This window comes from Saccopteryx bilineata, chromosome 2, assembly GCF_036850765.1.
Source record: "Saccopteryx bilineata isolate mSacBil1 chromosome 2, mSacBil1_pri_phased_curated, whole genome shotgun sequence".
NCBI lineage: Eukaryota > Metazoa > Chordata > Mammalia > Chiroptera > Emballonuridae > Saccopteryx > Saccopteryx bilineata.
The window spans coordinates 297414010-297428159 of NC_089491.1; the positions used below are offsets into that span (position 1 = coordinate 297414010).

Sequence of the window (14150 nt, forward strand, 5' to 3'; positions counted from 1 at the left end):
TTCCTATCAGGCCTTACCCTCTCGGACGCCTCCTCCTCCATCTAGAAAGTACTGCTTTCCAAGCCTCCACTCAAGAGTACATCCTCTCAGAACTATTTCCTTACATGGACCACCCACCCAGGCCACCTCTCAAGTTCCACGACACCCTGACCATACTCTATCTAGTGCAGTGGTTTTCAACCTTTTTACACTTGGGGACCAATGAAAATAGGAGAATTATTTCAGGGACCGCTAAGGCAGAAGTCACCCTGAGCATAAGCGAATTCAGTTAAGATCACTGGGTCTGTAATCTTCATACAACATCAGGGTGGTTAACTCTTTTGCAGACTGGCGCAACATTTCTGGTGGACTGGCAGTTGAAAAACACTGCTTTAGTGTATAACTTACCCCCATTACTCTTACTGCTTTGTTCCCCATGGTTATTTAGGTTTTATTTTCTTCACTAAATTGCTGAGGCTATATCTCACTTATTTCTTCATCCTCTAAGCCTCACACAGTGCCTGGTACACAGCGGGCATCTGATACATGCTCTATGAATGAATGCACAAACAGTTACAACAACCACCTGATCTCTGACCCTGAATCCTCTATTAAGACCCCAAGAGATGACTTGCACCTACGCATTAGACATATCTCCCCGAACAAAAGCAAACTCAGGAGTCTCCTTACCCTCACAAATAACCTGCTCCTGAACATTACCATGTTCCTTGCCCTCTAAGCTTACAGCATCCCAGTCCAACCTCTGAATGTTTCCCAGCACCCTCTTTCCATCCCCACTGATGCAGCCTTGCTTGATTCTTCACCATCACCACCCCCTCCTCTAGTACCTTAACTCCACCTGATGTTGAAATGTTTACGTTTCAGGCACTATGCTAAGAACCTCAATACATGATCTCATTTAACCCTCACTCCAACCTCCTTTTAAAAATGAGGAAATTGGGGGAGAGAGAGGTCAAGTAGCATCCCCAAACTCATCTGATAGTGTGCAGCCAGTCATGGAAACTGAGGCACTCTGTCACTGACCCCTCGCTCATCAATTCCTGGGCTCTACTGCTGCATTGCTAGTTTATTGCTACACCCTTCTGCCTGGTTCCTCTGTCCTCTTTCTCTTCTCTCTTTCTACCCATCTTCCACGCTACTGCCATCTGTCCTGCTTTTTGAGACCAAACAATTAGCTGGCCAAGTATTCTTCCAATTTAAAAGCCTCCATTAGCTCCCTATTACTGCCAAACATTAGTTCAAACTTTTGGTCCTTAAATCCTTTCTGAAATAAGGCAGAATACCAATGAATAAGAAAATACTTGAATGCACAGTGTTCAAAAATATCTTGGCTTACATGAAAGGCCATTGCCATCTGGATCCAACAGACTAGTCTCTGGTCATACCCTGTGTCACACCTGGGTGTCCCACCACCCCAAAAACACATTTCCTTGAACCATCAACCTTTCTCCTGCCTCCCTGTCTTGGCACAAACTTTCCCCTTCTGGAATGTCCTCTGTCCAGAAGATTTAAACTGCCAGACCTTCTCTTCCTTCAAGATGTAGCTCAGATGTCCTTTCGTACCTCCCCTGGAGTAAACTGATGCAGCCACTGAACCCCGACACGGGTATTCTCATAGCATGTCCTAGGAGTCACCGCAACTTACATGTTTACATTTTCGTGAGTTCTTCAAGGATAGAAGCGTGCCTTCCTCAACTCAGTGTTCCTAGCAACTAACATTGTACCTGACAACTAGAAGGTGTTTGTTAAATGAATGGATGGGTGAATGAAGCAGTGACATAGAACAAACTTGGGCGGAAATAGTTACCAGACAACATGGCTTCTACCAAGGTTACGGTTTAATCAGTCTTTCTAACTTTCTCTAGGATCTCAACATAGAACTCACACACCTATACTTGAACCTGGAGTCAGACATCATAAAATGATGCGCAGGAGAAAATTCAGCTCCCTCTCTGCAGATGGGTGATGTTTTTCTTCCCTACGTGGCCTTGAAAAGTCTGATCCTCTCAGATGTTCTACCAAAATAATTAACTTTTATAATAATTACTCAATAAACTCAGCATTTGCACACATATTTTCATTTGATAACTGCAACTCAGTGAAATAAACCTGTGTGCAGGCATTTATCAGGTTGCAAAGCTTCTCAAAAGAAGGCACTAGGACTTACTAGAAAATATATTAAACTCACCGCGCCTAGAATAGATTGTCGACCGTCCTGTCATGGTAATATTGATTCAACTGCAAAACATCAGACACTTACTAGGTGCCAGGTGTTATTAACCAAACGGTGTGTGGAGAGGTTGCCAGCAGGCAGTATGGTATCTCATGGAGAATCAGGGCACAGCGGTTAGATAGAGATTGACTCCTGACACTCACAAGTTATAAACACATCAAAATTTGAGTTTTGTTACTTTGTCTGTTGAATGAGGATCTCAAAGACACCTGCCATTTCTAATATTCTATAATCCTATGACTCTGTCTAGCCACTTAGTCGAAAAACATCTACTTTCAGTCAACTTAACATCCAAACGGAGAATATAAAAATACCAAGAATTGCAAATGCCAGCCATCCTGCTGCCTCACTTTATATTTGAACCCTTGACTGTTTATTTACCTGTTCTTCTAATTGGATGTTCTTCTCTAAAACGAGAAGCATGTGGTCCCGCAGGGCCGAGTGCTCATGCTGCTGCAGGTTCCCCCGTTTACCCTTCAGCACGGAGAGAAGCACAAGTCAGGTTGTCGAAAGTCTCCCAGAACAAGGATGGTGGTGGGATTCTCCCCTGAAGCAGAACTTTAGCAACTTTGCTTACTTATCTCAGGGTGGGTTGTAGGAAAAGCGGCCCCTCCAAGTCTCCTTTCCAGCGTTAGAATTCTATAGTACCCATGAGACAGTTTCAAATTTAAAGAGACTGAGAACCAGGTCACTATCAAAGGTCTCAATGCTGATTTCTTTCCTTGCCCTGGGACAGGGTGGGCAAAAGTAGGTTTACAGGTGTTGGCATGGAAAATACAATAATTAATACATAATAATACAGAAATAAACTGTTTTGCGTACCCACAACTGCAAACCTACTTTTGCCCCACCCTATATATGACTGTGGGAAAATGTAGCTATTCTCATCTTTCAGCTGTGACCATACAAACCCTATCTCCTGGGAGAGCTATCTCCAGATTGGTGCCAAGCCCAGGTTAGTTCTCCCTACTACCGAGCACATTTCCAGTCTTCTATGATTGTCTTGCTATCACAGGTTGAAGGTGTGCAGCCTAACTGTAATTCCAGCCCATGCAAATCTGTTGCCCTCACAATCATTGCAAAGTGCCAATATTACTAATAAAAGCAAATCTTAGGGGTTCTGGGTGATCCACAGACTGTAAGCAAACAGTTGTCATCAATTTCCCCTCTATTGAGGGTTGGCCCCTTCTTGTCCAGAGAACAACATCCATCCCCAGCTCTGGTACTGACGTAAGTTCTAGAATACAACCTAATTGGAGGTTTGGGTCTAACTTTAAGGAAGATTCCTTTCAGAACTGGAAAGCAATTATGTATTCCATGCCCCAGAAGGTAGACTCTACCCTTTTTATAGCAAAGACAAGTATGTATATGTGTATGTATATATATGTGTGTGTGTATATATATATATATATATATATGCACACACACACAAATATAAATATGTAAATATATGTTCTATTTCTCCTGTTGGTTCTGCTTCTCTGGAGTACCCGGACAAATACAATTGCCAGTTCTAGAGTTCTCATAAGCGAACGTCCTTTTGCATCCCAGCTGGAATCACAGAGTGCGAGGAACTCACCCAGTGAACTACGCAGTGGACTGCAAAGGCAGAAACAAAAAGGCACTCCATACCTTTACAGGACAGCCATACTGCTTAAAACGACAGTCTTGTTCCGCTTCAGGACACACAACAAGGTGCTCATCCATCTAGGAAATGGACAGGGTCAGGCTACAGAAATTCATCAGTGATTCCCCAACTTCCTGGTGTAACCCCAGGCGGGGAGCCCGGGGTGGCTTGGGGACAGAGCGGGAGCGGGCGAGGGAAAAGGTCGAGCTGAGGCGGTGGAGGGAACGTTGTGGGGAAGCTGGGACCCCGAGACAGGAAGGGGAGGCAGAGATGTGGCTAGCACGCATGTCATTTAAACCGTGGGCCTTTGCCCAGGCAATTGTATCAGACACACTATCATGATTACTAAAACTTTATCTTACATAAAATGTCCTGAGAGAATTATTTACAGTTACCTCAGTTCTGGGAATAATCTGCAGACACTTGTTGGGACAAGATACTGGGTACTCAGGACACAGGTTTTCCTCGTGATTCTGAAACAGAGGAAGTGTGAGGAAGCAAAGCTACCCTTGCTTCCAAGGGCTCCCTTCTGTGCACTCAGTGTTTACACATGGGTCTCTTTGGGAATCTATTTACGTGGCTTGCCATCTGCAGGAAGGGGCGGCCTGGTTCCAGAAAGGAGTACATATAGATGGCTGCCTTCTCAGAATAAATGAACTCAATTCCACTCAGTTTTCCAATTATTTGACTAGAAGGTCAGAGGGCAGACTGGAAGTCATCGGTATGGCTCCTTTGGCAAAGGGGGTCATCGTTACGGCTCCTTTGGCACAGAGGAAAGGTCCCCACGCTCTGGTCCCACGCCTACACCCTCCCTCTCCAGTTAGACCACGGCATCCAGAGGCCAGACAGGATCGTCACCTCCTGTGATCCAGGACTAGCATCATTCCTGGCACACTCACCCTCAGCAGGTGCTCAAACATTATTTTTGCCAATAATAAATGCATAGAGTCTTACCAGCAAGAAGGTTTGTTTTTTATATAGAACTTCTCTCACATAAAGTTATTCTTTAGATCTGTTTCTGTACAAAAACAAATCCTGAAAGGTACTTTTGGTAGCCCATCTGATTTGCTGTGATCCCTAACGCAGAATTTAACCCTATAATGGTGACAATTTTTTACTTATTTTTTTACCTGTAGATGGATGACTACCACATCCTTTTTGCAATAAAGGCATTTTTCCTCTCGAAACTGGCAGTCTGTGCTCAAGTGCTCCTTCAGATCCTTCCGAAGGACTGGCTGCTGACAGCTGTCATTAGAACACTGCACAACTTGAAATAAGCATTGTTGAAGGTGGTCCTGCAATAGAGCACAGGGCAGCGGGAAGGGAGGAGGCGGACCGGAGGCGGCGGGAAGGCCTCCTGCGATCGCTAGGGGGCGCTGCGAGGCAGGGAGGGGCGCCGCCTCCCACAGGCTCTGAGTGGAGGCCACCCTGCCTCTGCCCAAGGGGAGGACTGCTGCGCCCAGGCTGTGAAAGCCAGCCTTGCTGAGTGGAACTTAGGAAGACGGGGGAAGATGGGTGAAGAAGTAGGTGTAACATTTTAGATGATCTCAGAGTCTCAGGCTAATTTTTGAATATTTCCCTTAGGCTTGCCAACAGATCTTCAAGGATATTTTTTATTTCTTTTGTGCACTCTTCATCCCTACCCCCAGCACCAAGTACTGCCATGGAGATGGTAAAAGGCAGGAGAGAGGGGAAAGAAAACAAAGGGAAGGGATTAAAGGAAGAAAAGGGAGGAGAGGGAACGGGTCCAGAAGGGGTCCAATGAAGGAAGCAGAGGAAATAGGATCACATGTCCCAGAGAAGCTGGGGATGTCTGGTCTCCGAGGGTCAGGGAATGTTTTTAACTAGAATATAAGAGAACCATGACATAATTTGCATTCATTCCGGTTGTCGTCAAAATAGAGTTTTAGAAAAACAGGCATATATATATATATTTTTTTTTTTTTTTTTTTTTCTTTTTCTGAAGCTGGAAACGGGGAGAGACAGTCAGACAGACTCCCGCATGTGCCTGATCGGGATCCACCCGGCACGCCCACCAGGGGGCGATGCTCTGCCCCTCCGGGGCGTCATTCTGCCGCGACCAGAGCCACTCTAGCACCTGGGGCAGAGGCCAAGGAGCCATCCCCAGCGCCCGGGCCATCTTTGCTCCAATGGAGCCTTGGCTGCGGGAGGGGAAGAGAGAGACAGAGAGGAAGGAGGAAGGGGAGTGGAGAAGCAAATGGGCGCTTCTCCTATGTGCCCTGGCCGGGAATCGAACCCGGGTCCCCCACAGGCCAGGCCGACGCTCTACCGCTGAGCCAACCGGCCAGGGCCGAAAAACAGGCATATTTTAATGAAACATTTGAATGGCTGTCAGTTACTGTGATTTTCACAAGTTATCAAAATCATAATGAGCTTGTCTCCCTGAAAAATCCTTTAAAACAGGGTTGGCTAGAAGACTGGATAAAGAAGATGTGGCACATATACACTATGGAATACTACTCAGCCATAAGAAATGATGACATCGGATCATTTACAGCAAAATGGTGGGATCTTGATAACATTATACGAAGTGAAATAAGTAAATCAGAAAAAACCAGGAACTGCATTATTCCATACATAGGTGGGACATAAAAGTGAAACTAAGAGACATTGATAAGAGTGTGGTGGTTACGGGGGGAGGGGAGAAAGGGAGAGGGAAAGGGGGAGGGGGAGGGGCACAAAGAAAACTAGATAGAAGGTGACAGAGGACAATCTGACTTTGGGTGATGGGTATGCAACATAATTGAAAGACAAGATAACCTGGACTTGTTGATCTTTGAATATATGTAACCTGATTTATTGATGTCGCCCCATTAAAAAAATAAAATTATAATTTAAAAAAAAAAAAAAAAACAGGGTTGGCAAGGGACAGCCTTTGGGCCAACTTGGCCCGTTGTTTGCTTTTGTAAATAAAGTTTTATTGGAGAATAGCCACCTACTTATTTGTGCACATAGGGGCTCCTTTCCCCTCTAACATGGGAAAACTAAGCTGTTGTGACAGAAACTCTAGGGCCTGCAAAGCCTAAAATGTTTACCATCTGGCTCTTGACAGAAAGTTTGCTGACCCCTTTTCTGAAGGAAGAAAGAGCAAAGAGTTTTTCTATGGGAACTGAACAGTAGAGCTATTTTCCTTTGCATTGGCTAGGAAGACACACATGGTATTTGATAGATACGTGAATTCTAAACTGCCCTCTTGATGTTCCGCTTATCTGTCAGACCTCACCCTTACTGAACTAATGACCCTAAGACAGAGGAATTCCAAAAAAGCTGAGAAGCCGCCCCAAGGAGGGGCTCCGGACATACCAGGACTATTGATTCAACACCCACATGCTCGAAGCCCCCCAAGGAGGAGCATTCTGGACATACCAGGACTTTTGCCTCAGTATCCCCTCAGGCTCTCCCAAACACTATATTACTTGCCCCTAGTCTGTAACTGGTGCTCTTCTCCCCCAGAAGTGCCCGGCAGGGTTCCTTTCTTCCTTTCAATAAAGCCTGTTAGTCTGGTCTTTCGGACTCCCATGGATTCCAACATTTGGTGCCGAAAGCCGGGACAGGGTACTAACTGCCTGGACGATCCCTCTTTGCCATTCAAACTTACAACCAGGGAAGCAATGGGCAGCGGCAGCTCATCCCGGGCTTACTCCCTGATTCTGTTTGGACGTGTAATTGTGGGTTGATTGGCCGGCAGTCTAACCCTGTCCTGAACCCCTGCTGGACCAGAAAGGTAAGGAGTTTCTCCCTTCCCCTTCCCCGGTTGGCCTCTAAATTTCTCTCTAAAAACACCACTTTCTGGTCGGACGGTTTTCTCTGATATGCCTCACGTTTTGAGGGGTTTGACTCAGTCTCAGTGGACTGCACAGAAGACTAGGCGCCTAGCCAAACCTCTCCACTCTCTCGGACTTCTCGTCCTCGGAGCTCCCTGACAGGTGGTGACGACCTCTATCAGGGACAACTCCCCCACATGGAGATTCTCTCCTCTTGGGACAGTGACAAAAGGCAGGGACGCCCCCTCTTGCCCACCTGTCTCCACTCTGGGCTCTTCAGAGTCTAAGCCTTCTGACCAGACCCCTCTAGGATGTCTCATAAAATCCTCGCCAAATTCGGTCTCTCAGACCTCAAACCAAAGAAATTAATCTTCTCTAACACGGCATGGCCTCAGTACAGACTAGACAATGACTCCCATTGGCCTGAAAACAGGACATTCGATTATAATATCCTAAGAGATCTTGACAATTTCTGCCACCGGACGGGGAGGGCATCAGAAATTCCTTACGTGCAGGCTTTCTTCTCCTTTCTCTCCTGTCCTTAATTTCTGTACTTTCTGTTCCACACGCAGGCCGGCTTTGGCCAAAGAAACCTCACCTAAAACCTCTGCTCCTAATCTTTCCTTCTCCGCGGACTCTCAAACTCTCTCCTCCTGCCTGACTCCTGGGGCACCCCTCTCTTGAGACCCCTCTCTACTCCCTCAGCAAATCTTTTTTGCTGGAGTCTCTTCCCTCCAGAAAGCCTCTTTCCTTCACTGAATCCTGTTTTCTCATTCATCAGTCTCTCTTTCTCCTCCTCTGCTGGCCAGGGGCCTCTCTCTTCTCCACTGTGTTCTTTGTCCCCTCCCCCCTCCTTAGAAGCTGTGCCTGTCTCATCTCTGACCTCTCTTCCCTCCTTACAAACTGCAGTTCTGTCTCCTCTCCGACCCCTCCTCCTTCCTTACAAACTGTGACTGTGCCTCTTTCCTCCTTGCCCTCTCCTCTCTCTTCAGAGCTCTAAATCCTTTTGACTCCTCTGACCACGTGGCACCACCACCAATACTTGAACCCCCTCCTCCACTCCTGCAGATTCTGACTTTCCTTCTTTCCATCCAGCTGCTCACACTGTCCATCCGTCTTTCTCTCTTCCTCCCCTCTATGCTGGCAACTTCCTGCCATCTTGAAAAACTTAAAAAGCAGAATTATATTAAGCTATATGAGTAAGTAATCTGTCTTGTCTCTTTGTCTGTCAGAAAATATCTCTAGTATAATTTGAATTGAAACAAGTAAAGCGCGCTCATTTAAATTCCTTAATTCATAACTTTTATGTAAAGTCTTTGTTTAATGTGTAACTGTGTCTGTTTCTAAGGCCTTAAACCAGTAATAACCCACCTCATAAACCAGGTTTACTCATCCCCACGGACTCTCCCTGCAATAACCCCATCTTTCCTGTTCGAAAACCTTCAGGAGCTTATCACCTCATACAAGCCTTATACCTAATCAATGAGGCAGTAATTCCCCTCCATCCAGTAGTCCCTAAACTCTGTAAATTACTGTCACACATTCTCTCAAACACCACTCACTTCAGGGTTCTAGACCTCAAGAATGCCTTCTTTTACCATTCCTCTACACCCTGACTCTTACTTTCTGTTTGCCTTTACCCAGACACTAATGCAGCCCAGCAATTTACCTGGATTGTCTTACCCCAGGGGATCAGAAACAGCCCACACCTGTTTTGGCCGGCACTAGCTCAGGATTTAGCAGCATGCAATCTCAAAACTAGTACTCTCTTACAATATGTAGATGACCTACTCCTCTGCAGCCCCTCCCTGCCTGCCTCAAGGAGACACACTGCCACCCTTCTAACTTCCTCTCTATGAAGTGTTATCCTGTCTTCTCTGCTAAGGCTCAACTTTATTCTCAATCCCTAGTCTATCTAGGCATTACTTTAACCCCCACCACCTGAAGTCTCACCCTAGATCAAACTCAGACCCTCCAGTCTCCAACCACCTACCACAACAGATCAAATCTTTTCTTTCCTCGGTCTAATAGGCTTCTTTAAACACTGAATTCCCAATTTTGCTCTCTTAGTCAAGCCCCTCAGTGAGATCTTCTGAGCATGGCTTTTAAGGTCTATAATGACCAACGAAGTAACAGAAAAGGCAAATAAGGCCCAAAAGAAGTCAGGAAATACCAACTTTTGGCTCCAGTGCCCTAAGGGGTTTCATAGCATTCTATCAAGGCCCTGCTCCAGAGTGGAAAGGAAGGTCATTGAACTGAAGCCTGCCAGGCTTCCCGGCCCCACCGGTGACACACCTGTGCTGTGGAAAGAGGGACACGAGAAGGTAAGCTGCCCCCTTTCTCCATGGAGGGAGGGTTCAGTCTCTTCTAGCCCTGCTCCAGCTACCTGTGACCTGACCTTGCCCAGCGTGCTGGGAATTGCCACTGAAGGCCCAAGGACATTGTTCATGAGCCTAAGGTATTTCTTCCAAGTAGCAGATAAGCTGATCTCCTTTCTTGTAAACACAAGGGCCATCTACGATGCCTTGCTTGAATATTTAAGTTTTATTTATCCCTCAAAGATCTCTACTGTGGGTATTGACAGTCTGATTTTATTGCTTTATTTAATGTTTAGTATCTCCTTTGTTCCTCTTATCTCAATGCCCCATGCTTATTATAGGCTGGGACCTGCTGGTAATTCCAGCTAGAAGCAGTGGTCACTAGGACTTAAACTCTAACTGCAAAGTATAGAAATGTAACACCCTTTCCCTAAGTACTTGCAGGTTTTATAGGTCGCTCAGCAAACTGTTCAACCACTGTCCAAGAGGCACTTCCAGTATTACATCACCCAAGGACTGACTTTCACATGGACAGGTCAACACACCATGATCCTGACAACTCCCACTGCTGCTAAAATAGAAAAGCAGAATGCCTTACTCCAATCACAAACCTGAAGCTGGTTGGTCTACGTCTGGCAAATATATGAAAAAACTAAGGACTCTTTTAGTCAGGCTTTGGGAAAAGGGAAACTAGGATAAAAAGAAAGTCAACTTGATTGTCACTAGAGGTTAAAGATTTTTAAATCAAGAGTTCTGACTATAAAGGAATTGTATGGTTTTGATAATAAAAGGTATAAGGTATGGAAATACTTTTAAAGGAAAAGGAAAAGCAAGTTGTTATGAAGGCCAGTTATTTCTGGATAAGAAAGTACATGAAAGTTGAAGATTTATGTAAGTGGTAGAAGGTTTGTGCAGATTGTAGGAGATCTGTACCGAGAAAAAAGAATGTGTACAGTCAGAAAACTGGTTTTCAAAGAATGTTTAATCAGTCACCCTAGCTAACAATCCTCTACCCTCCCCACTTATTAGGACGACTCTTTCCTCCACCCTGACCATCTGGAGCTCAGAAACAGAGAAATAAAACCGACCCCTTGTCCTTCTATTCTCTATTCACCTCTCAACCTACCTCACCAAATCAGGAACTTTCTACTCGTGTGGGACCAACACCTATCTGCATCTTCATACTAATTAGACAAAAACCTGTACCCTAATCTATCTCACCCTAAATATCAACCTAATCCCACCCCATGAGCCTCTTCCAGTTCCTAATACACTATCCATCAATGTAAGGACCAAACAAGCTATACAGGTAATTTCTCTTCTTATTGCTTTAGACATCTCTACAAAAGTAGATCTAGGGACAAGGGGACTAGCCACACTGCCCTGTCTTATTCCTATTTGCTCTCTCTCTCTCTCAAGCCCAGCAAATTCGTAAACATGGAATCAGTGGTTTCACACAAACTGGGCATCTTACTATTGTCTTTCATTAGTTCACTCACTCTCCTATTTACTTTTCTAACTTTTAAACCCTGCCTCTTAATTTGTTTACTAGTTTCTTACAGAACTGCATGCAGACCTTCGCCAATCAGAAAACTGGAAAAATCTACCTAACCCTACACATCAATCCTGAAACCTGCCCTCATGAAACAGAAAAATCTGAAACCCTGTATCAGCAAACCTCCTAAATTCTATCTTTCAACCTCTATGGGTCCCCTAACCCTAAAGCTCTCCCATATTCCTGAAGAACTAGGAGAATAAATAGCAACACCTCTTAACGCTTCTCAGTCTTTTTCCCTTCACATAGTAAAAGGACAAGATCACTGGGTCTTCTTGGAGCCTATACACGGACATGAAACATTTCTTTTAACTCAAGCTAACTGCTCTCTCCAGGGCTGCCAGGAAAAAATATCTCTGACTTGGAAGAGATATTTTTCCATGGAAGAACTTTCACACACACACCCCCTATACAACCCTCCTTATCTCTGCATTGCTAATCTCCAAATACCTGCCTCTTTCTTTATTAAGTTCCTACAGGCCGGGATGAGAGAAATCTCTAGGATTACCTACAATCAAATGCTCCTACACTCCTATTCCCCAGTACCCCAAGGAGAACTTCATGAGGGAAATATCAAATAGGTAGGGATGACAGCAGGAAGAAGCCGCCCCTCAGCCCGAGAAGTTCCCTCCTGAATGTTCTCCAAACTCCCCCTTTCTTTTCAACCACACATATGCAGTCCTTCTAAAAACTTATACCAACAGGTTCCCTGTCTCCTAAAATCTCCATATGTCCTCCCATTTGAGAGGAACCAGACCAGCCTGTCTCATGAGGCTCAACCAGGAGACTATGTATCACCATGTCACTCTGTCCACTCAGCACTCGCAGCAAGCAACTGACAATTATTACCCCGCAAAATTTTTTTTACTTCCTCACTCAGGTTTTCAGAGACATCACATGGTTCAGACCTTACAGCATGGAAATTGATGACCTCCTTAACTGGATGAGGGACTTGGCTTGGCAAGGTTCCCTTCTCGAATTCTCTCCAGAAGAAGCAATAATTTTCCAATTTTTTCTCCTCTATCTCAACCCACATTTTATCCAAAGTTCATTGATGCTACTACCTTCAGCTCACCGAGACTCTGCTACCTGTGAGAGCTACACCTTACCATGCTGGGAGAGGAGGACAGGAGGTGAGGGGAAATACAAAAGAAAGAGGTGAAAAGAAACCAGCCACTCTTCTCTGAAAGCTGATGATCCGGTCACTAAAGCTGATAAATGGTCAATCTGAACCTCATCTCCTTTTCAGACTTAGTGACAACACAACAAAGTTGGAAACCAGGCCATGCTCTGGGAATCAACTATCAGAACAAGTGGCTAGGGACTGTGTAGGGAAACACAAAAAAGAACTTCCTTGTTTCACTAGGAAATCATTTACACATTTATAAGCTCGGCGCCTGAGGGGTTGGGAGGCAGGATAGAGAAAAGACTGGAGCACCTGAAATTTGTTCCAAATGTGTGGGTGGGAGTGGAAAAATCTCAGCAGCCTCCAAGCAATTCCCTGGAAGTTTGAGATGCCTGAATCCCGTTCGTTCCTAAGTGTGATCAAACCTGATGTGGGCCTGCCATGGCGGAGCCACACTTCCCGCCTCAAACTTGACAAGCTGCCCTGGCTGGGTTGAAGAGCCAAGCAGGACAGTTTCATCTGAGAGGAAGTTGATTCCCATTCACTTCCCCTACACCTAGTTTGTTTGCATCTCATCACAGTGCTTCCCCTTTCATCTCCATCCTAACTCTGTTCTGATCTGTTATCTGCCTTAGATCATAATAAACTCTAAGAGGCTGGGCCCCCAGCTGCTAGGAAACAGCCACCCCAGCATCTGCAGATGCTTTTGGGCAGTCATGCCCTGGCCCCTCCCTACGGACCCCAAATCCTTCACACTTCCCCCCAGATACAAGTCCTTCCTTAAGCATTCCTTTCGCCCAGCATATCTCATATCTTCACTTTTGGACCAATGCCCCTAATTCACAATTCAAGGTCTAGCAGAGACCCCCATGACTTCCAGACAGAACAAACTTCCCCCACACCTTGGCCCTTGGCATGCTGTGCTGTAGTATTTCTAGATAGGAATCACAAAAAGGTGTTCAATGCACATCACTGGAAACTGGCAAAGGCAAATATTGTTCATGAGTAATACCAACCTGGTATCGTCCCAGAATAATCTTGGCGTTACATCCAGGAGCATTTTTGCAATATACATATAAATTGAGGACTTCCCTTTTGCAGCAATTGTCTTTAAAAACCTAAAAGACAAACATACCAAAGTTTTGGAGCAATATCAATGAAGCTATTATTAATTTGGTCCTCACGTACATCTCAGAAGTTGGGTGGAAACTTCCAGACTGTGGTTGGAATGGAAATACCAGATTCACCACCATAAAAGAAAAAGCTGTCTCAGAGGCATACTTCTAGCAGGTCACTAAACACACAAGTCAGGTAATTCGATGTCCGGTGCAGTAGGCGGCAGCTAGGAGGATCTCATGGTGAACTTGACCCCACATGCTCAAAGCTCAGGAGGTGGGGCTTTGACTGAGGGTGATGCTTTCAGTTTTCTGTCCCAGCAAAAAGGTTTCTATTAGTCACCAACCAGAGTCACTGAAGCTGTGCTGACTTGGTATTTCAGCACAAATC

The 14150-nt window shown here is 45.3% G+C and overlaps 1 protein-coding gene across 3 annotated transcripts in view; it reads right to left on the bottom strand.

The window, feature by feature from the left end:
- Positions 1-14150, bottom strand: part of TRAF5 (TNF receptor associated factor 5) — a 50778-nt gene that overhangs the window by 7877 nt on the left and 28751 nt on the right. For all 3 annotated transcript variants that reach the window (XM_066261427.1, XM_066261428.1, XM_066261429.1), the window contains 5 exons: positions 13661-13762; positions 4991-5155; positions 4256-4333; positions 3866-3940; positions 2615-2707 (listed from right to left, as the gene is read on the bottom strand). In XM_066261427.1, the coding sequence (XP_066117524.1) occupies positions 2615-2707; positions 3866-3940; positions 4256-4333; positions 4991-5155; positions 13661-13762 (513 nt within the window). The remainder of the gene's footprint in view (positions 1-2614; positions 2708-3865; positions 3941-4255; positions 4334-4990; positions 5156-13660; positions 13763-14150) is intronic.